The sequence below is a fragment of the Lutzomyia longipalpis genome, chromosome 2 (genome assembly GCF_024334085.1).
Source record: "Lutzomyia longipalpis isolate SR_M1_2022 chromosome 2, ASM2433408v1".
Lineage (NCBI taxonomy): Eukaryota > Metazoa > Arthropoda > Insecta > Diptera > Psychodidae > Lutzomyia > Lutzomyia longipalpis.
Window position 1 is genome coordinate 36,745,611 of NC_074708.1, and position 25,030 is coordinate 36,770,640.

Genomic DNA, 25,030 nt, shown 5'->3' on the forward strand with positions numbered 1-25,030 from the left:
AACTCCATTAGAAAACAAAAAGAAAATCAAAACTTTTCTCAATAAAAATCGCGTCTATTAGAAGAAAATCTTTCACTTTTATGCTCTACTAGTAGAGAGAGAAAAGAGAGACAGAATAGTCATTTTTATTAAAAAATTATTTTGCAAAGAGAACAACAAAGATAAACAAGTTTAAATAATAAAAAAGCGCTAACACGATAGTTACTAATTAAAAATAAAAATTAAAAGAAAGAAAATATATATTAATATATAAACTTTATATATGAGATTGAATGTAGATTTATATTTTGTTAATTTATTTTTATTAATTTAAAAAACACAGAAGAAGAAAAGAAAAACATCCAATGCATAAAAAATAGAGATTGACGATGAAAAGGCTACATTTATTTTATTTTCTTATTAAAAAACAATACCTACCTATAACAAAAGAATGTGAAAAATTAATCCGCAGAGAAGATATTGTTATGTATATTTAAATTATTATAATATCCTAAAAAGAAAACATTAAAGAAAAGAAAAAATCCCACAGGAAATGTTTTTTTTTCTTTGATTTATTGAACATCAAGCGCGGTTGCAACTTATCGTGCACAGGAATTTGGAAAACTGCATCTGGGAAAAATTAAACAATTTTATGATCCTGATAGATGGAAATACCGGAAAGACCCTGTTTTTACTTTCTCACTTTATTTATATGTGCGACGTTTCGAGGGCATGAGTTTCCCTTTTCTTCAGGCAATGAAATGGCGGGAAAATAACGTCAAAACAAAAATCTATCAATACACAGTTCTTTCAGCCATTGAAGAAAGCCCGCTTATAGGGCCGAAAGCTTTGTCTTTAATTGCTGCTTTTCCTTGGTTGAAAGGGAATTTCATCTGAGGAACACCGGAAGCCTTGAAAAACATTATTATTATTATTAGTATACTAATATTTTTCAAGGCTTCATTTCATCAAGTTTTATAAGCATTGAATTGTCCCTATACTAGTCAACCCGAGCCCCCAATCACGTGTGAGCAAACTCTATTTTAAGCTATAAAAGGGGGGCGTATATTAGTCGGGAGAGGGGATGAATAATACGGTACCGACGGTACCCCGAAAAATTTTTAAAATAAAAAATCCCGTTATCTGACCCTTCAGCAGGTAGAAAATGGAATAAAATTAATTTTTCTGTGGGGGCGCTATAAAGGGGGGTTGGGGCGGAATCCCATATAGCGCTTGCAACTCGTATTGACCCCCTCTCCCCCCATACCAAATTTCATCAAAATCGGCCCAGCCGTTTAGGAGGAGTTCATGTGCCACAAACAAACTTTTCAGTTTTATATATTAAGATGACAAAAATCATAAAATAAAGACAATTTTAAGTTGTAAATCAAGTATTAAACGTTGTTTTATTAGATTACAGATCAAAATGATTTACTTGAGAAGCTAAATTTGCTCATACAAAATCTGGTAGTTTTATTAAAGCAATACCAAGTTCCGGACTATCATATGGACTCAATTCTAGAAAGGTCAAAAAATATAAACGACATGATTCTCAACAACGTAAATCATTGTATTAACGGACAAGGTGATTTACATCAAGATATTAATAAGATTAAAAATCAAATGAATCAGTCATACAAAAACGTCAACACAATTTACAAAAAGAAAGAAGTTTTTTGAATCTTTAAAATATTACGTATCACCAACCTATATTGCTCTGGGTCCTGATGAAAGGATGATTTCACAACATGAAAACATTCTAGGGCTGAGAAAAGTGGAAAAATATTTACTTTTGTTTAGATATTTTTTACGTTTTTCCACTTTTCTCAGCCCCAGAATGGAAATTCAAAATTCTGAAATTTTTTTTAAAACTATGAAGTTTTGTTTTTCTTTCCCTTTTCATTTCAATCATGATAAGCCTCACAATTAAACGGAATTATTGAAATTTTGAAAGATTTTCTTGAAATTTTTATTTAAACAAAAAAAAAAGAATTTGCGGCCCATTTTTGTGAATTTGATTTTTTTTTAAACTCTAAAGTTTTGTTTTAAAGAATCTCCAAAAAAGGATGAATTGTAATTTTTTATTGAAGTAAATCTTGAAGGAATAAAATTTTTCATTTCAGTCTATAAAAAGGTTTCTATTTTAGATTTCTTAGGTCGTTCTGTGTCATTAAATTGAGTTTCCTTGATATTCTCGATATTCTGCAACAAAGGAATGATTAAAGAAAAGATTTAAACGTCCTCCGTTCACCTGAATTGAAAGAAAAAACCTTCAAAAAGTTTGCAGAGAAGAAATCATTTTCAAACAAAATTTCAGGCGCGAAATTCAAAAATTCACATAAAATGCATGAATTTTGTTGTTATAAAAGGTCATTTAGATTAAGGAAATGACCCTTCTGTGAATTTTCTCTGCGAATTCACATAAAAATGATTTTTTTGTTGTAATTTCAAAATTCTTTTCCAACTTTAGACATAGAGGTAGATTCTGATATTTTTTTTTCTTTTCTATTAACTTGAAAGCTCTTGTAAAATTTTGACAGATGGTATTTTTGAATCGTTTTATTGTCGTTCTAGATAAAAAAAAAACAAAGAATTTTGTTCCAGAGAAAGCATTCATAAAGATCTTTAAAGAGCCCTGAACAGTAATTTTCCTTCAAGAAATAAAATGTCAAAATCTTATAAAATTTGTTTCAGAATACCAAAAATCTTATAACTTACGAATTGTAAGAAAAGAAAAGATTTTTATCAGAATCTACCCCATTAAATGGGTTAAAATAAAGCTTTAACAAAGCTTTTATGCAGCTTCCCACTCACCCAAACAGATGTCACTACTTTGCAAAATTGTCGTAAAGTTGCGCGCGCGCGCCAAAAGTAAATGATCGATACGTTACCGCCAAATGATCTCAACCACACCGCTCTTGCAAAGACTACAAAATATTACCTCTATTCCGCATCGACAGTCCACTTTTGTGTCTCGTGAAAGTGAGGAGTGTTTTCTTCGGTCGGTACATTAAATGCGGTTGAGGTACAAGTGAGGGATCACGTCGTTTGTACGGCAAAAACAAACTTACTTCTGTGTGCGGAGGAAACTAACGTACAATTACTACCTAAACTCCCCCTTTTTGAGGCGATGTAGGTGTCATTTTTGTTCTTTTTGTCTTTTTCTTTTCCTTTTACATAATCCGAATCGTGATGACCTAAATTTGATAAAATACAACGACTATTCTTGAGAAGAATTTTCTGAGAGGAAAAAAATCTCTTTCAAGTATCTTGGCAAAATGGGAATGTTAAAGCAGGTGGCTGGCAGTGCCCTTTAATACCCATTTGTGTAAAGTTTTGAGGAATAAAACTGGATTATAAAATTATAAAAATTGTGAAAGATCTTGCAACAATAAACTTTTTCCAAAGAAATTTTCAAAAGAAGAAAATTTCTTCAAACTCTTTGTGGTTTTAACAAAATTTGTCGTGGAGCTCATAGATGAAATTCCTTTCAAAATATTTCTTTTTTCTTTAGTTTAATGGTTGTGTGTTCCATCGCATACATTAAAACATTTTTAAATAAATGAATATGTAGGTATATATAACTTCCAAATGCCAAATGTTTATTTTTATCTCCTCCTCCTCCTCCCTTTTCATCGCCCGTAGTTTTTTTTTTGTGTGTGCGTAAAGAAAACAAAATACATCGGCGCGTAATCACGAGATAAGAGAGAAAAATGTGCGTTTGTGAATGATAAAGAAGAAGAAGACGGGACAGTTTAAATTTAATTTAATTAAAATAAATAAATTGAGAAGGAAAGATCATTGAAACACGATCGTGCGCATGAACGTGATCGTCAATTGGGCAGTGTCACCATGACCTATGCGCTTACTTGCTACTATACTCTAGCTCATTTAGCTCTAATCTTTAGCTACGTAGTGAAGATCACACGATCGCACGTAAAGGGAGATCGTGAAACAAACGGAAAAATAAAATTTGCCGAAAGATCACCCAAAGAGTGATGCGAGAAGAGAAGAAATGAATGAAGGTGCTGATGCTGACTGATCACATAAATCAACGATCTTATGCAATGATTTGTTCTCTCTGTGCGATCATTTTGCACGCTAACGGCAAATAAATCAGCATAGAAAAAATTCAACATAGATTGTTTTGCCGTTTTAATGCCATTCATGGTCTTCTTGCATTACCTATACCTACTTATTGACTAACTTCTCAAGAAACTTTCAGTTTTTTTTGTTCTCTAACGTTTTTCTCCTTCTTCTCTCCATTTTTTTCCTCTCTTCTTCTCCAAAAAATATTTGATCTTTTTCTTCATAATTTAGTAAAAAAAAATCTTCCCAGAAAACTGATTTACAATGAGCCAAAGAAAAAAATCATAATACAAATAAATTTGAAATAGAAAAGTCATGTCATTCTGAGAATTATTATTTTCTCTTCAAAAAATAATTGTTTTATTATTCTAAGTAAACAATTATCTGTACACATGACGGTGCATCATTTTGTTTTGCAATTACATGCACCTTGCACAAGGCGGAAGGGCGAGGAAGTAAAGAGTTAAAGTACGTGAAGAAAAAAAAGAGAAATCAGTAAAAATCATTGAGAAAAAAAATGCAAAAAAAAAATTGCAAAAGATTAAGTTATTTCCCCAAAGAAGATCTATTGGATTAAAGTATCTAATTCACTGAGCGTTAGGGGAGACAAGAGTTGAATTGGTTCAAATTGAGTTTTAAGGAAAATTCAGAAGAATTTTATAGAGATTGAAAAAAACCCAAAATTTCTAGAAAAAAAAATTAAAGAAAGGGATCAAATCCGAAAAAATCTTTTCTTACAATTCGTCAGTTATAAGACTCTAAATGTCTAAATCTTTTAAGATTGTTCTCAAAATACCAAATATCTTATAATTAACAAATTGACAAATAGAAAAGATTTTTATCAGAATCTATAAAAAAAGGATTTTTAGCTAAAATGTGAGGAGTTTGTTGGTGAAAATTGTTTTTTTATTAGATATTTTGGTTACCTGAAGAACATTCAATGAGGATTGAAACGTCTTTTGTATAAGTCGATAAAAAGAAGAGAATTACGTAGATAGAACTTTTCAAATTTTAACGAGCTCTTATCAGAAATTCTAAACCTCCACTAACCTGCTTGAGAATCTTTAATTATCACCTCAATTGGCATTCCTTCCGTCTTAATTGATTCCTTTTTTCCATTCCAATTCTAATTTGTGAAAATCCACTTTTTGCCTCAAAAACTTAAAAATCTCTTCAATAAAATAAAATTCCTTTATTTTTTAAACATAAAAACTTCCATTGAATTTGCAGCTCAAAATGTCTCGATTTGTGGCTGTGCTTTGCTTTGTGATGTTCCTCAATGGAAGCTGCTGCTACGGCTTCCGGATATTGGGGCTCTTCCCGCACCCTGGGGAGAGTCACTACCAAATCTTCCAGCCCATCATGCAGGCCCTGGCGGCACGAGGGCACGAGGTCACGGTGTTGAGCCACTTTCCCGATCGCGCAAATACCACCAATCTCCGTGTGTTGGTCATTGAGGAGCACAATAGTCTCCTCAATGTGATGGACTTGGCTGTAAGTCTTCATTCTTAAATCCTTTTGTTTTAGAACTAAATTCTTTTTTGCAATTTACAAAAAAAACACGCGGAAATCTTCCATTTACAACTAATTCTCCAGCTCTAGCCTAGAGAGCTTAGAGGTGATGTTGAATAGTCGTTTCAAATGACTTCGCAGCACACATAAAAAAAATTCACGCCCTGAGATTTTTGCAAAATCATTGGCAGAAATAAACAGAGAGTATATCGTGCCGGCGACAAACTAATAATAATAATAATAACTCAATATATAGCTGAGAGAGAATCATTAAACAAAAATACTTCCCCAAAAAAACTAACAAACATGCAATAAAATCAAATTAATGACTTTTTGCGGTTTGGTGGTGGAGCAATTGTTGACGAAAAAGTGATTGAGTATGATAAATAGGAGATTTTATCTTGTTCTTGATTATTAGAATTCTAGAGATACAGAAAACATTTATTAGAATTGATTGCAAAAAGTTCAAGAGGAGAATCATTTCGAGAATTTTGTGTCATTTATTAGAGGAGAAAATTTCTTTTAAATCTTTATGAAACTTTTAATTAAATTCTTTAAAATTTCTTAAGTAAATTAACAGGTAACTGTCGTTGCTTTTTCTAAAGAGAATTAATTTCAATGACTGAAAAAGATTTATTATCATTCGAATAATTAAAAGTCTTCATAAATCCCGTAAATTGTTTAACGAGTCTCCTTACTCTTTTCAAAAAGAAAACCTCGTAATTCTCTCCGTAAGAGTCTTAAACTCGTTAAAATTCGTGAATTTCACAATTTTTACTTTTTCCTAATTTTAATTCTGACGAATTTCAAATTAACTTATTAATTAATTATTATCTCTCTAATAGAGAAAATTCTTACGATTTGTTAAAGATTTTAAATTCGGTTTGAAAAAAGAAAAAATATCCTTGTATGTAATCCTAACGATTTTAATTTTTTCCTGAGTTTTATCAAATTTTAAAAACCTCATAAATACTTTTATTTGTTTTATTTTTTTAAATATCGTAAATTCGGAAAATTAATTGAAGAACCGTAATTTCTTTCTGACTCCAAACTTAGCCTCCAATTTAGGCCCTAAAATTTATTCTCTTAATACTGAAACTTAACTCTGGACAATTAATAATTTGTAGGTCCTTTTAAAATTATTTTCCCAGCACTTTTTTAAGACCCTAAAATTCAAGATTTAAAAACCTTTAGAATTTTTATTTGATTTAAAAAAAATCTGATATAAAAATATTTATTTAGGCACTCCGTTATATAATTCAGAGCCCTTTCTAATTACTTTTAGACCTTAAATTTCTCCACAAAGTTTATCAGAGAATGAAATTAAGGATTAGGACCCTAAATGATCATTCTCAGAGTTTTTCTTTCAATCTTTTCTAAACATGTTTTTTTTTAACTTTCTAAGACGCTGAAATTTGGAAAATCCTTCTGCAAATTATAATCAGTTTTTTTTGTAGAATCGCGTGTTTAGTTCATAATTTAAAAGTCCTGAAACTTCAACCATTTCAACCCATCTCTCCTTTAAAAATTCTTCCCTAAACTTCTTTTAAAACCTCTACAAATTTTTTTAAAAAACTCTCTCACAGATTGGCAACAAAACCATCCAATTCCAACAATTTTTAACTATTTAAACTCCGCAAAAACGAAAGAATCAATCATGGTGCTATGCAGGAAAAGAATGTCAAGAAAAAATGATCATGACATTTTTTCCTGACATTTTTTGTCATTCTATCTCACTCCCACTAATGTATTTCTGTATCTTTCGTCTTTCTCTGACGCATGCTTCCGACATTTTCATCATTCTTTTCTGTGCACTCAACATGTTTTTCATTTCGTATTATTTTCTCAGTATTTGGGGATATTTTTCCATGAAAAAGTGAAAATGGGCTTTGCTGAAGTGTTCTCAGTGCCAGGAAAGCCGTGAAAAGTGGAAATTTATGGTCATTTAGCGGCCAAATATGTGAAAATGCGCGAAGTAAAAAATCAAAACATTCTTTCCCTGACCAATTTTTACGGGATTCTTTTCTAGATTTTGACCACACAAATCACTTCTTCCGGGCTTTTTGTATCTTCCTACAGGTCCCCAATATCCCCAAATACTGAGAAAATAATACGAAATGAAAAACATGTTGAGTGCACAGAAAAGAATGATGAAAATGTCGGAAGCATGCGTCAGAGAAAGATGAAAGATACAGAAATACATTAGTGGGAGTGAGAGGGAATGACAAAAAAATGTCAGGAAAAAATGTCATGATCATTTTCTCTTGACATTCTTTTCCTGCATAGCACCATAAATCCATCAGCAAAGCATAACAATTTCCAACACTTCTTTGGCGCATGAGATTTGAAGAAAAAAAGAAATTGAAGAAAATCTATTGCAAAGCAAAGATGAATTACTGTGGGGAACCAGGCCAGAAGATTGGGGATTACGCAATTTCCCCGTGCATTGGCCGCGGCGGTCATTCAACCTCCACTGATTTGCTTTCCTTCTTATTTCTTTTTCTTTCTCGTCTTTTCCCCCGCACAGGTCTTTGATAATCGTCGACCGTACAATCACTTTCTCGAATTCTTCATGCTCTACGATTGGGGCACACAGAGTTGCCGAAAAGCCCTCGGATCGGCAGCCCTGCAGCATCTCCTTGCGTCTGGGGAGACCTTTGATTTGGTCATCACGGAGAGCTTCAACACAGACTGCCTGCTGGCCGTTGCGCATCGTCTCAATGCGCCCTTTATCGGGCTCAGCAGCTGCACCCTCCAGCCGTGGCATTTGGACCGTGTGGGCATCCCCAATTTCCCTTCATACATCCCAACACTCTTTATGGGCTACAGCGAAGACATGACCTTCGGGCAGCGTCTCGCCAATTGGATCACCCTGCAGAGCTTTAAATTTGCCTACAAGCTCTTCAATGATCGCACCGCCAACAGCATTGTGGCTGAACACCTCGGTCCAGGGATTCCCGACGTTGGGGAGTTGGCCAAGCGCACGAGCCTCATCATGGTGAACACACACTACTCCCTAAGTGGTACGAAACCCCTCCCGCCGTCTGTGGTGGAAATTGGCGGTGGATACCTCTTCAGCACGCACGAGAATACGCTCGATTCGAAACTCGATCCAGAGCTGCGGGAATTCCTGGACAGTGCCGACAATGGGGTCATCTACATCAGTTGGGGATCAATGATTCGCGCAGAAACCCTCCCAGCTGCCAAACGCGATGGGATCCTCCAAGCACTGGCCATGCAACCACAGAAGGTTCTTTGGAAGTGGGAAAATGAGACCATCCCCAATAAACCCGACAACGTGTTCTTCCGCAAATGGATGCCACAGCGAGATATTCTCTGCCATCCCAAGGTGAGGGTCTTCATGACACACGGAGGCCTCCTGGGCAGCTCCGAGGCCGCCTACTGTGGTGTCCCCGTGATCGTAACTCCCATGTATGGGGATCAATTCTACAATGGGGCCTCAATGGAACACAGAGGAATGGGCGTTGTCCTGCCTTATGAGGAGATAAGCAAAGAAACCGTCCATGCTGCCTTACAGAAGACTCTTGACGCCAGGTAAGGAGAACTTTCTAATTCTAACACAATTAAGGAGCCTCAAAGGAAATTCAAGACTTTAAAGCAACTTGAAGTTTGATCGGAATGGTTAAATGTGTTCCCGGAAAGTGCCATAAGTTGCTGGAAGTTGTATATTCATCCTGCCCATTGTGCCAGGAAATTTCTAAGGGATCTTAAGAACCTTCTTTTCAACACCAGACTGATTCTAAAAATGCTTATCGCATTTACAAAAGGGACTTCCTAAATGAACAGATTTTGACCCAAAGATAACATCAAGAATTATCCGGGTGTTGAAAAGGAAGTTCCTAAAATCCCTTAGAAACTTCCTGATGCAATGGGCAGTCATCCTGCACAACTTCCACCCACTTATAGCACTTTCCGGGAACACATTAAACCGTTCCGCAAAGAAAAGTGTACAAACTTCAAGTTGTTGAGACTTTAAGAAGAATTAGCCATTACTTCTGCTTCTTGTCAACAGATGGCAGACGTTTTTCCACCAACCGCCATTTTAAATTTTTCCCAGAAGTTTTTGATTTGATTCTTTCAATTCTTTAGACAAATTTTGTCATAACTTCTGTTCTCTTGAACCGATTTTGATAATTTTGGATTCAAATCAAAGCCTAATTAATTCCTCAAAAAAAAACTTTCCCTTAATAAACATTCTGAACCTTTTTTTCTCCCTTTTCAGCTACCTCACAAACGCCAAGAGAGTCTCCTACGCATACAGGAATCGCCCTAAGAATCCCCTGGACACAGCCGTGTGGTGGGCTGAGCATGTGATAAAGACAGGTGGTGCCCCTCTTACGCGTTCCCACAGCATTCACCTTCCCTGGTACATCTACCACTCTCTCGATGTGATAGCTACACTCCTTGTGGGGCTTCTCACCTTCCTGGGTGCATGGATTTGGTTCCTGCGACGTATTTTCAGTTCAGGACGTCGAAAACAACCAACAAATCGCGATAAAGTTAAGAAGAATTAAAGAAAAATTCAATTTTCATTTTCTTTGCTGTGTCGGCCGTGCTGTTGACTCCAGTGCTTGTCCACTGGGACCATCATGACAATTTCTTTTTGTATTTTTTTTTATTCTTTTTCTTTTGCTCTTTGTGGGCATTTCAACGAATTTGAGACATTTCATTCTTTAATTTTTTTGTAAAGAAAATTTATTTAAAAAAATTCTTCAAGCACTGGCGTTTGAAAGTTCCTTTTTTTCTCAATAATGAAAATTAAGAAAAGAAAAAATCCATCCTTTTGTTTTTTTAGGTTTCTCTCCACCATAAAACTGTTGTAGATTTTATTATATTTTACAAATTATATAACAAAATGTATATAAAATAAAAAAAGCTCATTTTGCCTCTCACCCTGAATTATTTTTTGTAAAAATAAAAAAATAAAATGAAATTATTGCAAAAGAACTTACCATTCACACACACCGTAGACGATAAAAATTTAAATTCAACAAAACTTCCTCCTTTGCCCAGTTTTTTTTTCCTTTAGAGTTTGGACTTCATCTGCCCGAGTTTCTGCAGGCCAATCTTTTGGAGCTCAACGAGCTTCATTGCCAGCCCCATATTGCCCTGAATTTTCACTTTGCCCGTCATGAAGGCCTTCTGGGGGTTAAGATTGCCCGAAAGGAGCTCCGTTACATCATTGTCATTGATAATGATGGTCACGTCGCATTTAACTGGGAAGAAAAGAATATTTTCTTTGATGAATTCCCGTCGAAAGGAGTTTATTCGTTCCCATATGAGTCATGACTTTATTTGATTGACAAATACTTTAAAATAACGTTGAAAAGACGTTTCATTTTCCACTTAAAGGATCAAATTCTTATCCTTTTTTTTCCTTTATTCTTGTGAAACATTTACTGTGATGTTTCATGGATGTTTCATTAAACTTTTTTTGGGAATTGAAAAATATTTTGTCACTTAAATAAAATTTATTTTTCAGCATTTTTATCAGATTCTTTTTTTTTCCTCCCCACCCCTCCCTAAGGTATTATCAGATTCTAAAATTCAGAAAGATTTTGAAAAGAGACTGAAACTTAAAATTAAAAAAAGGAAAAGGAAAAGGAAAGGAAACGTGAAACATGTTATTTTTTCAATTAATTATGAATGTAATTGTTTTTCCATGCTACAAATGCATCAAATTCACACAAAAGAGGCCAAAGAAAACGATCTGACTGAAAAAAGGCATTTGAAAACATCTAGATTTCAATGTTTAACGTAGACGCGAAATAGTTAAAAAAAAACATTTTTCAATTATCAAATAAAGTTTAAAAAAAACACCGATGAAACATCAGGGTAAATGTTTCACAAGTATAAAGAACAATTAGATGACGTCATTGGTTGCATTTTTCTGACAAATCTTTACCGAATTTGCTCAGCTGGTCCCGTTGTTTGGCAATTTTCTCTCACACTCCCCATTTGGTACTCTTCAAATAAGTTCTCATGACGTCATATTGAAACATTTCATCAATCCTTACCTCCTCCATTGTAGATCACAGTTCCTTTCCCGCGTTTTGCATCGATAATCCAGTAGCCTTCTTGCCCATTGGGGCCTCCTGTAACGCGGAATCCATAAACCCCACGGAATTTCTCCACAAGATTCTCCTGATCCTCCTCCATGGCTTGTTTGAGGAATTCCATGTACGGGGAGACTTTGAAGCCATCCGGAGTGGGCTTAACTTTACTATTTGCACCTCCTTTTGATGCCGCTGGAGCTGCGGATGGGGATTGTTTCCCGGGGAAACCAAGACGATACAGGGAGACCACAACAGCCCCACCGAGTCCCAAATTGTGCTGAAGGGCAAGTTTAACGTCTTTCACCTGCCTCTTGTCGGCCTTCCCGCGAAGCTGCCAACAGAGTTCGGAGCACTGAGCAAGGCCTGTTGCCCCAAGAGGGTGTCCTTTCGAAATAAGGCCCCCACTGGGATTTACAACATACTTCCCACCGTATGTGTTATCCCCACGATCAATTAGCTCTCCAGCCTTCCCGGGAGGACACAACCCGAGAGCTTCGTACGTTATTAACTCATTGGCTGAGAAGCAATCATGAAGTTCAACAACCTGAACATCCGTTGGCTTGTACCCTGACTTCTCAAAGAGCTTCTGTGCCGCATGGCGAGTCATATCGTAGCCAACAACCTTCATCATACTCCTCTCTTGGAATGTCGACGGGAGATCTGTGGCCATTTCCATGCCAACAATCTCCACAGCTTGTGATTCAAGCCCATGACGCTTCACAAAGTCCTCCGAAGCGAGGATGCATGCAGCTGATCCATCACTCGTTGGGCAGCACTGGAGTTTCGTCATGAAATCATGCACTGAGTGGGATTTCATAATCTGCTCCAGGCTGTATTCATCTTGGAACTGTGAGTAAGGATTATTGACGGAATGCTTGTGATTCTTATAGGCAATCTTGGCAAAATGTTCCGGCTTTGTGCCATACTTCTTCATATGCTCCAACCCAGCATTGCCAAAGAGTTGGGCTGTTAGTGGATTCCCCGTGATGTCATGCAGCTCCCCCATGAGCCCCACATGCTTCTCATTGGGATTTGCTCTGTCTAAATACTTTGCACTCAATGAACCCCTCTCCATCTTCTCAAAACCCACAGCAAGGGCACAATCAATTGTTCCTGCCTCAACGAGCTGCTTGGCCAGGAAGAGGGCAGTTGACCCGGTGGAGCAATTATTGTTAACATTGTAAATGGGAATCCCGGTCATTCCAATGTCATACAGAGCCCTTTGCCCACTACACGAGTCCCCGTAGACAAACCCCACAAATGCCTGCTGAACGGCTGAATAATCCAACCGGGCATCCTGTAGAGCCTTCGTTATGGACTCCTTAGCCATGTCGGGATAATCAAAATTTTGCCTCTTTCCCGGCTTTTCAAACTATCCGGCAAACAAGTAGAAATTAAATTTTTTCATTCATTTATTTGCATTTTATAGAGCATTCTCTCATTCGCTCTCTCAGTCAGATAAATTTCTAATCTTGCTTTGAACTTTAGCCAGTTGTAAGCCATATATATAGCTTCCCTTCCCGTCTCACTCTCTCTCAACACAATTGAGCACCACTTGAGGTGATAAAGGCCCCCCCAACTCAATGACTTGAGTTTTATTTTATTTTTCCTCTCTGCGCATAATAAAATTCCCACAATTTATCCATTTCTTTCACCATCAAGACCTCAACAAAATGCAGGAAAATTGCAAAATTCGCAAAAGTTTTTTTTCCTCCTACCTGCAATATTCATTCTTCAATTTATATTTATTTTCTTCATTTTCTTATATCAATTTTGTAGAAAACTTACTACAGAAAAAAAACATAAATTAACCCTTTAACGTCCAACGTGAAACATAAAAACATTGAAACATGCGCTCTTTTATCGCGATTTTTATTCTATGAATTTTTTTAGAGGACTTTTCTCACTCAGAACGTCTTCTTTGACCCCTTATGCGTGAATTTGATGCATTTGTAACATGGAAAAACAATTACATTCATAAATAATTGAAAAAATAAAATGTTTCACGTTTGGGTCAGCGTATGACCCAAAAAACCTTAAAGGGTTAACGAAGGTGTTGAGGAAAGAAATTATTACAAAAAAGCATTTAAAAATAAATGAGAAATGTTCTTTCAAAAAAACTGATTAAAAAGATTAACATTTTCTTTGCGCAATTTCCATGGAAGAAAAGGTTTGAGTGTTTTAACGGAAAAGTTTGAAAGTTTCATGAAATTTTTAAGAAGAATTTCCCGGACAGTGTGGCCATTTTGAAATGTCATCAAAATTGTAATTAATTTAATTAGTTTTAATTATTTCTTGTAAATTCCAAATGATTAAAAGAAGTTATTACAGCAAAATAAAACTTGAACTTATTTATGTAATTTATCTAACTTAACCTATTAATTTTAGCACATAGATCAGCTTATATTTTAGAGGAAAAAATCCTATTTGGGCAAAAAAAATCAAATAGAACCTCAAAACTATTTTTGAATTTTTTAAATCTTTTATTTTTATTTTATTAAATTTCCATTAAGGGTCAATTCAATGATCCTTAATGAATATCCTAAAAAGAAATCGGTTTAATAGAGAATGTAATCTTTTGCATATTTAACACTTGGAGAAGACGAATTTCTAACCTCAAACTTTGAGCTTAACTTTCTACATATTATAATGAAAACATTTTTTCCAGTTTTTCTTTTGACAAACTTACATATTTGAATCCGCCAACACATCGATGTGGAATTTATAAATATAGGTTGGATAGATTTTAATTTATGGCGGTTTAAAAAAGTAAAACTGGCAGCAAGTACCAGTTTTTTCCTCCATGGTTAAGAAATTAACATACTTTTCCCATATTGAATGTAATTTAAAATAGTAATCAGAGAAAATTTGCCAAAAATGACCATATTTTGTTTAGAAAACCATAAAATCGCTGATCGTTAATTGGTTAAAAATTCTAATTTTTTGTTAGTTTTCGATATTTTGATATTTTCATAAAAATAAAATAACTTTTATCACTTTTTTTTTTAATAATTTTTATTCATGAAGAATTCTCAAAATAACAATATTTTCTAGTTCCAAAGTTGATGTAGTGCTGATTTCGACTAGCAAAAACAGCTAGATTTTGAATGAAACAAAATTCAGCGTTCCAGATTTTGATCAGCTTTTTATTCCGAATTTATTTTATTTTTTACAATTCTTCAAAATTTAGTAGTTTAATGGAAACCTTACAATTGCAAAAAATCTTTTCACATAAAAAAAACACAGAAAAATTAAATTTTCATGAAACATTTATAAATTTCCTGAAAATTTTCTTCCATAAATTGCAATTTTTTTTTGCAAAACTCTCATAGAGGAGACGGATCAAAGTTCAAGAAGAATAAAATGAGCGAAATACTTGATAAAATAGAACAATAATGTCTTATTTACTAAACAATCTTTTTGCACACAAAACAACCTCAATCCGCTCTTTATATCTCAAAGATGTTTAATTGCTCATTGTGCGAAAATTTTATGAATTTTCCCCGATTTTTCAGATCCTCAAAGGAAATCCTCCAGGAATTCCTCCTGAATCCCTTTAAACATTAATTTTCCAATAAATTCTTAGATTGGAAATGATTTCTTGATTATTCCTCTGTAACCTACTACGGGCCCCCTTGAGAATCACTGCCCGCAGGGAGAAAACAACGCCTATCTCGTTGGGAAAGAATTAAAAGAAGGAAAACAAAGTCCACCAACCTTTGTCATTCCGCATCCAACCACGTACACCTTCCTTGGAGCCATTTTGCTGTGTTTTCCTTTCGTTGAGAATTATCTTCTGGAGTATGTCTTGTGGGCTGTGTAAGGTCCCTTCTGGCACTTTCACTTTTTGCGAAATAATTGACGTGAGATGCGGCGGATGAATGAAAAAAATCCAACCAGCCAATTTCCTCGCTCTTTACTTGCAAAAGTCTCCACCAGTCGGCGCTTTAGTCGATTTAATTGACATTTTCATTGCGCGCGCGTAATTCAAAAATCTTTCATAGATTGCTGTGTTTTTGTTCTTTCCTTCTTCTTCCCGGAAACTTTTCTGCTTCATCCGGCTCCAGGATTCTCTTGTAAATAATAAAGAACATGGAGATAAAATATTAAATTGTGTATTTCTACTTTTGCAATAATATTTTATAACGCAAAAAATCTTACTAATAGTGTGTATTAAATTAGGATTTCTCTTACAATTCTTAATTTCTTTTTAAGGTTTTTTCTTTCTCTTCAAAATAGCAACATAGTGATTTTGTGGGTTTTGTCCTTGGGGCATGTTCTTTCCCTTTAGAAGCTCCCACTGCGGCCACCTGGTGTTGTATCCATGCTGGCCATAATGGACGTGAGGAGATCCGGAGGTGGTGTCGTCGTGGGCTTCTTTGCCTTTGGGACTGGAGTGCTGGGTTTTGGGGAGGAGATAACAGCAGCTGGGACGGCAGCGGTGGGCTCTTCAGGTGGTGGTGGCCCTGGGATTGCTGGTGGTTCATCCTGTGGCGGAGGCGGTGGTGGTGGAAGGGGCGGAAGCGGCGGCGGGGGTGGTTGTTCCCTCAACGGAGACGGCGGAGGAGGTGGTGGAGCTGCAGCTGGTGGCTCAATGGGTACTTCCACCTCACACTGTGATGCAGCAGTAGCAGTAGAAGCTGCATTCTTTGTCACCTCCCTCACCTCACTTGATGTCCTTCGTGGTGATTCAGCCACAACATTCAACTCCCCTCGACTTGAGGACTTTTCCGTGGATGATGAGGAGGATTTTGTGTGGCTGGATTTGTGCTTCGATGACGACGACGTCCTATCGTGATGCCGATGCTCACTCCTATGCTTCTCCTTGCTGTGATGATGCTTATGCCCCGATGAGCTACTACTACTACTCCCTTTGTGCTTATGCTCCTTTGCTCCATCACCCTCAATTACGAGCTTTCGCATATCAATCTTTGCTTCATCCGTCTTCTTCTTCGTGGCGTCCGTTGGGTCACTACGTCGCCTCTCGAGATCCTTCTTCTCACTCTTCTTCGGCTTCCCATCGTGTGTCCTCTTCACCGGCGTCGTATACTTTCGCATCTCCACATCAAGGGGAATCGGATGCGGAAGGATTGTTTGCCTCTCTTTGTACTGCGGTGGCTCAATTAGCTCCCCATTGTTTGCCTCATTCATCACATCCACATCCGGATAGTATTGTTTCAGCCTCAAATGCCAGGCTAAACATCATCCCCAGAAAACAAACAAATAAACAAACATAATTCCCTCTCCTTTCCACCCCAAAGACAAAAAAAACTCACCAATACTCGTCACTGCTGTCACAGTCCTAAATTGATGGATTATATTCCGCGGCAGGAAGTAGATGTCATTGTCATACAGCTGTATCCGTGCATAGCGTATCCCATCGCGGCGCAATTGATTCAACTTGGCATCCTCCACCCACTGCACGCACTGCGATATGGGCGGCTCATGGAGATCCAGCTGCAGCTTCTCCACTAAATGCGGAAAATCCTGCGCCGCAAATGCCACCACATCCTTCGTAATGCGATTCTGCTTCTCCACCTGCCCACAGTGAATTGCCTTTAGCACCCCAACAGCTGCTGTGGTCATACGATCGTGCCCATGCCCAACGTGATCTGCATGCGCCTTCGTACGATCCTCAAACATCACCTCACGCGCCTCCGAAAGACGCGGAAGGTACTGCAGATTCCGCAATTCATTTATTCGAGTCCTTTTTGGGAGGTGAAAATTAATTTTTAAAAATCTTCCCAAGAGGCAATTTACCATTAAAAAAACAAAAAAAATATATCCTTTACCTTTGCCTCTTGAGGGGGGTCTTATTGATTTCAGCCGTTGGGATTAGTTGCTCCCCAGGGCGTATCCACAAAATAGGCCCATCATTGGATAGGCGTGGGTCCATTCGGACAATTGACAACTCACCCCAAGGCATTGCCTATGTGGGAAAAAATTATTTTTTATTGCTTTATTTTCTTTTTAGAAAATTTATAATAAAAAAAGAAGTCAAAACAATTGAAAAAAAATATTAAGATCATTTGGGAGAGATTCGAACCAACGATCTTACGGTTAAATTGAACATTCATCGAGTGTAAACTCATTACACCAAATATTGTTTCTAATTTTCAGAACGTAAAAACACGAAATTTCTCTCAATTTCTTATTTAAAAAATACATAAAAATGTTTTTTTTTTTCAAAAGATTCAATAAAAAAAATTCTTCTTTTAAAATTACTGAACAAAGTATTTGAATGAGAATCTCATACTTTTATTTTTAATTTTAACATAAAAAAATTTAAAGAAAAATAATCATGAGACAAAAAAAGACTTTAAAATAATCGTCATTTGGTTTATAATTTAGGGGAATGTAGGATTATAAAAATTTCTTTAAATTTCTCAAGAGATATAAACAAGAAATGTTTTTTTTCTGAATTAAAAAAAAAATAAAGATGTGTGTGAAATATTCTTAATTTGTTTAGAAAAATATTGATTTTTCAAAAATTCTTCTTTTAAAATTACTGAAGAACTTGAATCTTATAAATTTTTGTTTTTCTATTTAAAATCTTTTTAAAATTAAAAAAATAACAGTAAAGTTTTTTTTTATTTAAGAAAAATATTCAAATCAAATAAAGCTCAATGAAGACGTTAAAAACTTACCGAAACGTTGCAAAATTAAATAAAAATTATGTATTTTCATTTCCTAATATTTTAAATTTATTTTTTCAACTAAATGGCGAATTTTTTAATATTAAAACAATTTTAAAAAGTAGGTTATTGTTTCAGGATTATTTTTTATTTAAGAATTTTATTGCAAGATTATTTTTTATTTATTTTATTGTTAATTTTTTTATTCATTAATTTTTGTTTTATATATTTATTTTATTTTATTTCTATTTTGACGCTGACCGGAGGAAAAATACTTTTTTTCATTTCACATCATCATTTTTACGTCGGCTACACAAAACCAGACAATATTTTTTTATTTTAATATTTATTCTATTATTTCACGATTATTCTAAAAAGAAAAAAAAATCATGAAACAATAAAATACTTTTAAAAATTGTTTTCTCATTAAAAAATTTGTCATTTCCTTGAAAAAATAAATCAAAAAAATTAAGAAACGAAAATACATAATTTCTATTTTATTTTGCAACGTTTCGGTATGTTTCCAACGTCTTCATCAGGCTCCATTTGATTTACAAAAATTACTCAACTAACAAATCATTAAAATTTTATTTAAAAGAAATAACTAAGGGAACAATTATGTTAAAAATCTTTACTTTTCTTAAAAATTTGTTACTAGAAAGATTTTTGACATTTCAGAACAAATCTTTTAAGATTTTGACAGTTAGTTTTCATCTTTAATCGTATTTTAAATAAAAAATTACTTTTTCATGTATCTTTAAAGATCTTTCTGATTGTTTTATTCGAACCGCAAATTCTTTGTTTTTCTTTTATGAAATGACAACAAAATGATTTAAATTACATAAACTGTCAAAATCTTTAATAATTTTTAAATTTTCAAAACATCAAAGATTTCTGAAAGATTTTTAACAGAATCCACTACAGAAAAAAAATAAATTGAATGAAAATTCAAAAAAATTACCTTCTTCAGGAAAGGATTCTTCTCGAGTCGACTCAGCAAATCCGGAAAGTACCCACCCACCTCCTCGTGAACCTTCCCCACAAGGCTAATCTGATGCAATGGCCCATAGCGTACGGTGCCCTGTGAGTAGGTTTTAACCACTTGCTCGTGATACTGAAGCATCGTGGACGTCTCAATGTCCGAATTGCGCCCCAAGACGCCCGCTTTGACCGTCAACGACCCATAATTCTCCGCCATGTGCTCAAGAAGATCCGGCAGGTAGGCAGCAGCATCGTGCACAATTCCCATCACATTATTTGCAAAGCCATTCTCATCCTCACTGAAAACCACCGAGAAGAATTCATCAACAAGCTCAGCCATTCGTGTGGGTGAGAGATGTTCAATCTCATCTTGATACATGTGCACAACGGACGCTCCGCCATTTGGGTGCGTCTCACGCCGGAAGAACTTCCCGTACTTGAGGTGAGCGTATTCATTGCGATTGCAATTCATATCGCGATTTGCCGTTGAAATTCGTGTTCCTTCTGTTGCAGCAGCAGCAGCAGGAGCAGGAGTAGGAGCAGCAGCAGCAGCAGCGGTGGTGGTGGTTGCAGTGTTTGTGGCATCAGTTTTGTACGCTCTGCACTGAATACCAACATTAACCTTCTTCACTTTGGACCTCCGATAGCATTTGGAGCATTCACTGCGACTGCTGCTCTTGTGTGACGACGACGACGACGAGGATTTGTGATGATGCCTGTGGCTGCTGTGACTCCGTGAGGAATCACGACTTCTGCTTGTTGATGTAACTGCATCAGAAGAAGCAGCTGAAGCAGCTGGAGCAGTAGCAGTAGCAGCTGCCACTGCTGTTGGTGGTTCCTCCTTCTCAACACCATTAACAGCTGTATCACCATTAGCAACCACAACTTCCTTCTTTTCTTCCTCCTCCTCCTCCACTTTCTTCTCCTCCTTCACTTGAACTGACGCTACTGCTGCTGCTGCCACCACCTTCTTCTCCTCCTCACCATCATCAGCCCCAAAGACAAGCACCCTGGCCACATCATCGCGCGTCTTCTCCGTCTTTACGGGATTCGGCAAGTAATCCTTCTTAATGAAAACATCCTGCCTTAGGGGAGGTGTTGTCACGACGGGGAAAATCTTCGGTACTTCCCCATCACTCCCCACTGCCTGTTCCAACTTTACTTCTGCACCATCAACGGAGGCACTTTCACTCACCAACTTCTTCGCTCCTGCACTTTTGGGCTTCCACTCGGTGACCTTTGTGCCGCCCGAACTCCTCTCGCGTGCACCACAAGTGCTAATTGACGACGAACAACTGTTATCACTGAACTTCTCACTTTCGTGACTTGAACGGGAATCCGATGAACGACGTCGACGCTTTTCCTCCTGCAGCAAAGAAAATTTATTTTAAATAAATTTATTGAAAGTTCATTTTTTTACTCCAGTGGAAACTGACGGGATGTTTTAAGTTTTTTGGTGTTTTAGGAAAAAATTCCTTCCGATTGCGTCAGCCAAGGGACGGTAGGTCAACCCAAACACATCCTTTCAATTTTAGGGCCAAAGCTTTCGACGCTTCTGTGCGTCTTCCTCAGTGGCTGGAATTTTTATTAAACATTTCTTATAATTTTTCATCAATTTACAAAATTTCATTTCTTTCAATTTTTCAAAATCATGTGGTGATCACCAATATCAGACGATTGACGATTCCCAAACAAAGACACAATTGAGTGAGTTAGGAAATTTTGAAAAATTGAAAGAAATGAAATTTTGTAAATTGATGAAAAATTATAAGAAATGTTTAATAAAAATTCCAGCCACTGAGGAAGACGCACAGAAGCGTCGAAAGCTTTGGCCCTAAAATTGAAAGGATGTGTTTGGGTTGACCTACCGTCCCTTGGCTGACGCAATCGGAAGGAATTTTTTCCTAAAACACCAAAAAAGTTCATTTTTTTACTTAGATTTTCTGAGTTTTTTTTGGGGAACAAATGAGAAATCTTTAAAGGAAAATAAACTTTAGAGTCTCTTATTATTTTTCATCGTTTGCAGACTTGAGAATTTATGACAAAAAATATGTAGGAGAATCATCCGGAATGATGACATCGCCTTAACAAATTAAATAAATAAAATAATAGAAAAATAAAAAGGTTTTTTTTAGAAAAAATTAAGTTTTTGTATAAGAATCTTTTAATTTTATTTTTTTTTTAATGTAAAGAAATTGGATTTAAAAATGTTTTTTTTTGTAACGTCTAATCTGCTGATATGACTTTGATAATTTTGGGTTTAAAACAAAGGTTAAATAATTCCTCAAACTCTTTTCCTTTTAGATATTTTTAACTAATTTTTTTGAGTACGGGCTGCGGGTTTAGGATGACTTTCTCCGAGTCACACGATTTTAATTTTTTTTTTACTTTAATTTACAGCAGTATCAGAAACGGATGGATTTTTTAAGCTAAAGGAAAATCGTCATAAATCAGATCTGAGTTTTTCTAAACCAGAATAGGCTTCTTTGAGCCAGACTACAGATTTCTTCAAATTAGGTTTAAGTTTTTAGTCAGTCGTAAGATTTTTAAGCAAGACCTTTATTGTAGACTAGAATTAAGTTTTTTTAATGTCAGGCTTTTAAGGTTTCATAGTTAGATCAGACTGAACTGAACCTGAATGCGTCTTAAAAGTCTAATCTAAGGTTTGACCTATGAAATATAGACCTGGTCTTATAAACGGCTTAGTTTTGTTTCTTAAGTCAGGCCTAAGTTTTTAAGTCACTTACATTTTTTTTAATGTGTTACATAATTTACCTTACAATTGTTTAAGATGAAGCTTTATAGTTTTAATAGTTAGGCTAGGTCTAATAGTCAGGTTTTAATTAGTCAGTCTAGGTTTAGACAATAACAATACCTCAGCATGATCTCGATTAAAAAACTTGAAATTAAAACTGAAGCCTGGTTTAAGTAAACTTAGGCCTGGCTCAAAAAAACAAAAAAAAGACTTAATTTTTTTTAAATAAAAAAAAGTTCTAAATAATTTTCTTTTTAAATTTTCATTGTCTATCGAGAGATCAACGTAATTTTTAGTATTACGGACATTTAAAAATTAAAGGGGGGAGGGGTAGGTAAAATCTCTGGGTTAGAGTATAATGTGAGGTGTTAACCTTACTAGAAGTTCTTCTAATTCTTCCCAGACAATCCTTTAATTAATTATTAAAATTTGTTAAAAACTCACTAAAATTCAGGAAGTTTTTAAACGAAACAATAAAAATGATTTCTTTATTAGATTTGAGAATTATTTTTAAGAAGTAATAAATCTTTAATTTTGCATCAGCCACTGACTCTTCTGTCCTTGAGGAATCCCCTTCTAATGCGCGGAATTCTCTTTCAGCAAACAACCTCATGATTCAGCCATGCAATGCAATCTCTTTATTGTTCTTCTCTTTTATAACATTTTTAGCAGCAAATTCATGCAGAGGTTCGCGGAAGAGAGAACTCCACACCACACAACATTAGATTGAAGAGAGAGACGAAAATTGCAAATGAAAGAAGAAACTCACCTTCTCGCCCTTTTCTTTCTCACGCTTCTTGCATTTTTTCTTCTTGGTCGGATCCTCCGTGGCGGCGAGATCTTCTGCAAAAGAAATCATTTTTTTTTATTGAGAATTTCTTCTTATAGGAATAGGCTTCATTTGGGATTTTACCATTTTTCTTCTTCTGTGATCCCTCTGTCTCCTTCTCTGTGGGCTCCCCGTGAATTGGGGAATCCGTAGCACTAGTAGACACCACTGCGTCCCCATTCTTCTGCACTGTACTGTCTGTGCCACTGAGTTCTTCCCCAATCGTGGGAATGGCATCATTTGCCTCATTTTCACACTTTTCCCCACACTCCCCAACCTCCATGGGTTCTGTCTCCCCCCGCTCAGCTTCTGCACTCCCCCCTGGGGGCACTTCAACAGCTCCCAATGCATCCGGAGGGGGATTTTGGGGGCAACAATTGGGAGGATCTTTCGTGGCTGAATCTGTTTGTGTCGACGACGCCATTTTTTCACCCGCGACTACAAATTTAGCCTCAAATCTCACGCAAATTCACTCACTTCCTGCACTTTTAACCCACTACCGTACTACCCCAGTATCCGGGCAGCTACATTGTACCCCCAATTTTCACCTGCAGACAATTCTTGCGGGAAAATGGGAACTTTTTCACAAGGAATCCGCTTCCTCGAGTGCCGAATGTCAACACGACGTATTTTCCCCCAATTTCCCCGTGTTCCTTCGCCCCCGAATAGTGGAAAACACTCAAATGACCTTCCTGGAACTTTTGCAAATACACACGCAGTGAAAATTACCCGGAAAATCTCTGATTTTCACTGTAAAGCAGCAAATTTTGCACAAGAAATTTTTCCTAACCAATGGCGCCTCTCACTTTCGTCACATTTCGTAAGACTTCGCGAATGTTTCATTGATGTTTCGGCTATTGTTTTGTGAAACATACATTTTGAAAATTTTCCTATGAGAAAATTGAGAAATTCCACTAAAAAATCATAAAATTGCGAAAACTACAGGAAAATAAAATTTTTGATTACAAAAAGCTTTTAATTTTTTATTAAAATTATTTAAAAAGTGCCAAAATGTGTTTTTTTTGCTCAAATTCTTCGTGGGAAATGAAGAAAATAAAGTCTTTCAGATGCATCACGGCTGGAAAATTGAAAAAAATAAATTATTTTCTGGGCTTTTCCGGGGTTTTCATTGAACTTTTTCCTTACGTGTGTTATTAATGCGAGTAGAAAAGTTGCATTCACTGGAAACTGCGAAGGAGGAAAAGCTCCAGGAGGGGCGGAAAATTAAATTTCATCGAGATCATCAGCTTCTGGGGGGAAATCTCCAACAACGACTGCTGATGGAGGGACAAAGCTCCCGTATTTTGGCTGGCACTCAAAGTATCTCTTCCCATTGACCCTGAAGGAGGGACAAAAGAATGGTCAGGAGAGCAGGAAAAAGGGCAATTCGGGAGTACTTACGTTCCATCATTGACTCCCAGAGGTTCATCGAATTTTACGCCAATCATGATTTTATTCTTCCCCTCAATCTCTCCGTTGAACATCACAGTCCCCAGGCGACGTGGCTGTCCGGAAACGGTTACCTGACACCTTGCCCCAACCATAATCTCCCTGGCTAGACGATCCTCGCGGGCAGCAGCTTCGCGTTTCTTCTCCTCCAAACGCTTCATCTCCTCCTCATCGTACTTCCCGAGTTTATTGGACTTCAAGAAACTCCGGACGGTGTCTGTTCTTTCACTGTACTGCTGATCCGTCAAATTGAACTTCTCCACTTCCGCATCCACCAGAAGGAAGTCATCTATCACATGAATCCTCATTCCATCTTCAATTGGATAAAATCCCAACAATGCCTCATTCCTGTCCAGCTTCTCCACCAATTTATCCCCATTGTACAGCTCTAGTCGCATTGTGGCAGCACATCCTCCAGTAACCACCTCCAATTTATTCTGCGAATAAGTTTTTCTTCTAGAAAATTCTTCATTTCTTCCTCCCAAAAAAGTGAAAACTAACCTTAAAATCCAAAATTGTGATGTTTTTGGGGAATTTCCGCTCAAATACAACTGCATCTGTTTTGGAATTTGTCACATTAACCTTCACAAAATCCCCCGTGATCACTTGAATGCCGTCTCCCATCTCTATGTCCAGGAAATCACCGTCAAAATTGATCAAAAACTACTCCCATCGAGTTCCGGAAAAAAAACAAACTTGTGGGTGATTCATGTTTCAACAAAGA

General features: G+C 36.2%; 5 protein-coding genes across 7 annotated transcripts in view; 1 reads left to right on the forward strand and 4 right to left on the reverse strand.

Annotated features, from left to right (window-relative positions):
* The window catches only part of LOC129790574 (uncharacterized), a 60,572-nt gene that overhangs the window by 13,017 nt on the left and 22,525 nt on the right, over positions 1-25,030 (reverse strand). The gene's annotated exons all lie outside the window — the stretch shown is intronic.
* Positions 2,940-10,493, forward strand: LOC129790547 (UDP-glycosyltransferase UGT5-like). Its single transcript, XM_055828105.1, has 4 exons — positions 2,940-3,111; positions 5,299-5,562; positions 8,108-9,135; positions 9,824-10,493. Exons 2-4 carry the CDS (start codon positions 5,305-5,307, stop codon positions 10,113-10,115), a joined length of 1,578 nt encoding a protein of 525 aa, XP_055684080.1. The 5' UTR covers positions 2,940-3,111; positions 5,299-5,304; the 3' UTR covers positions 10,116-10,493.
* Positions 10,383-15,596, reverse strand: LOC129790545 (sterol carrier protein 2). Its single transcript, XM_055828103.1, has 3 exons — positions 15,375-15,596; positions 11,619-13,029; positions 10,383-10,817 (listed from the first exon to the last, which is right to left on the reverse strand). The coding sequence occupies exons 1-3, from the start codon at positions 15,417-15,419 to the stop codon at positions 10,627-10,629; spliced, it is 1,647 nt and encodes a 548-aa protein (XP_055684078.1). The 5' UTR covers positions 15,420-15,596; the 3' UTR covers positions 10,383-10,626.
* LOC129790528 (lysine-specific demethylase RSBN1L) lies at positions 15,757-23,696 on the reverse strand. Of its 2 annotated transcripts, none has more exons than XM_055828058.1 (6): positions 22,942-23,696; positions 22,798-22,871; positions 19,254-20,639; positions 17,450-17,586; positions 16,934-17,364; positions 15,757-16,852 (listed from the first exon to the last, which is right to left on the reverse strand). In XM_055828058.1, exons 1-6 carry the CDS (start codon positions 23,279-23,281, stop codon positions 15,945-15,947), a joined length of 3,276 nt encoding a protein of 1,091 aa, XP_055684033.1. In that variant the 5' UTR covers positions 23,282-23,696; the 3' UTR covers positions 15,757-15,944. The 2 variants fall into 2 exon arrangements, with proteins under 2 accessions (XP_055684033.1, XP_055684034.1); XM_055828059.1 differs by having other exon boundaries at positions 22,798-22,868; positions 22,942-23,684.
* Positions 23,813-25,018, reverse strand: LOC129790584 (tubulin-folding cofactor B). Of its 2 annotated transcripts, XR_008750574.1 has the most exons (4): positions 24,808-25,018; positions 24,259-24,743; positions 24,004-24,196; positions 23,813-23,935 (listed from the first exon to the last, which is right to left on the reverse strand). XR_008750574.1 is itself a non-coding variant. In XM_055828149.1 (3 exons), exons 1-3 carry the CDS (start codon positions 24,928-24,930, stop codon positions 24,082-24,084), a joined length of 723 nt encoding a protein of 240 aa, XP_055684124.1. In that variant the 5' UTR covers positions 24,931-25,016; the 3' UTR covers positions 23,813-24,081. The 2 variants fall into 2 exon arrangements, 1 of the variants encoding a protein (XP_055684124.1); XM_055828149.1 differs by having other exon boundaries at positions 23,813-24,196; positions 24,808-25,016.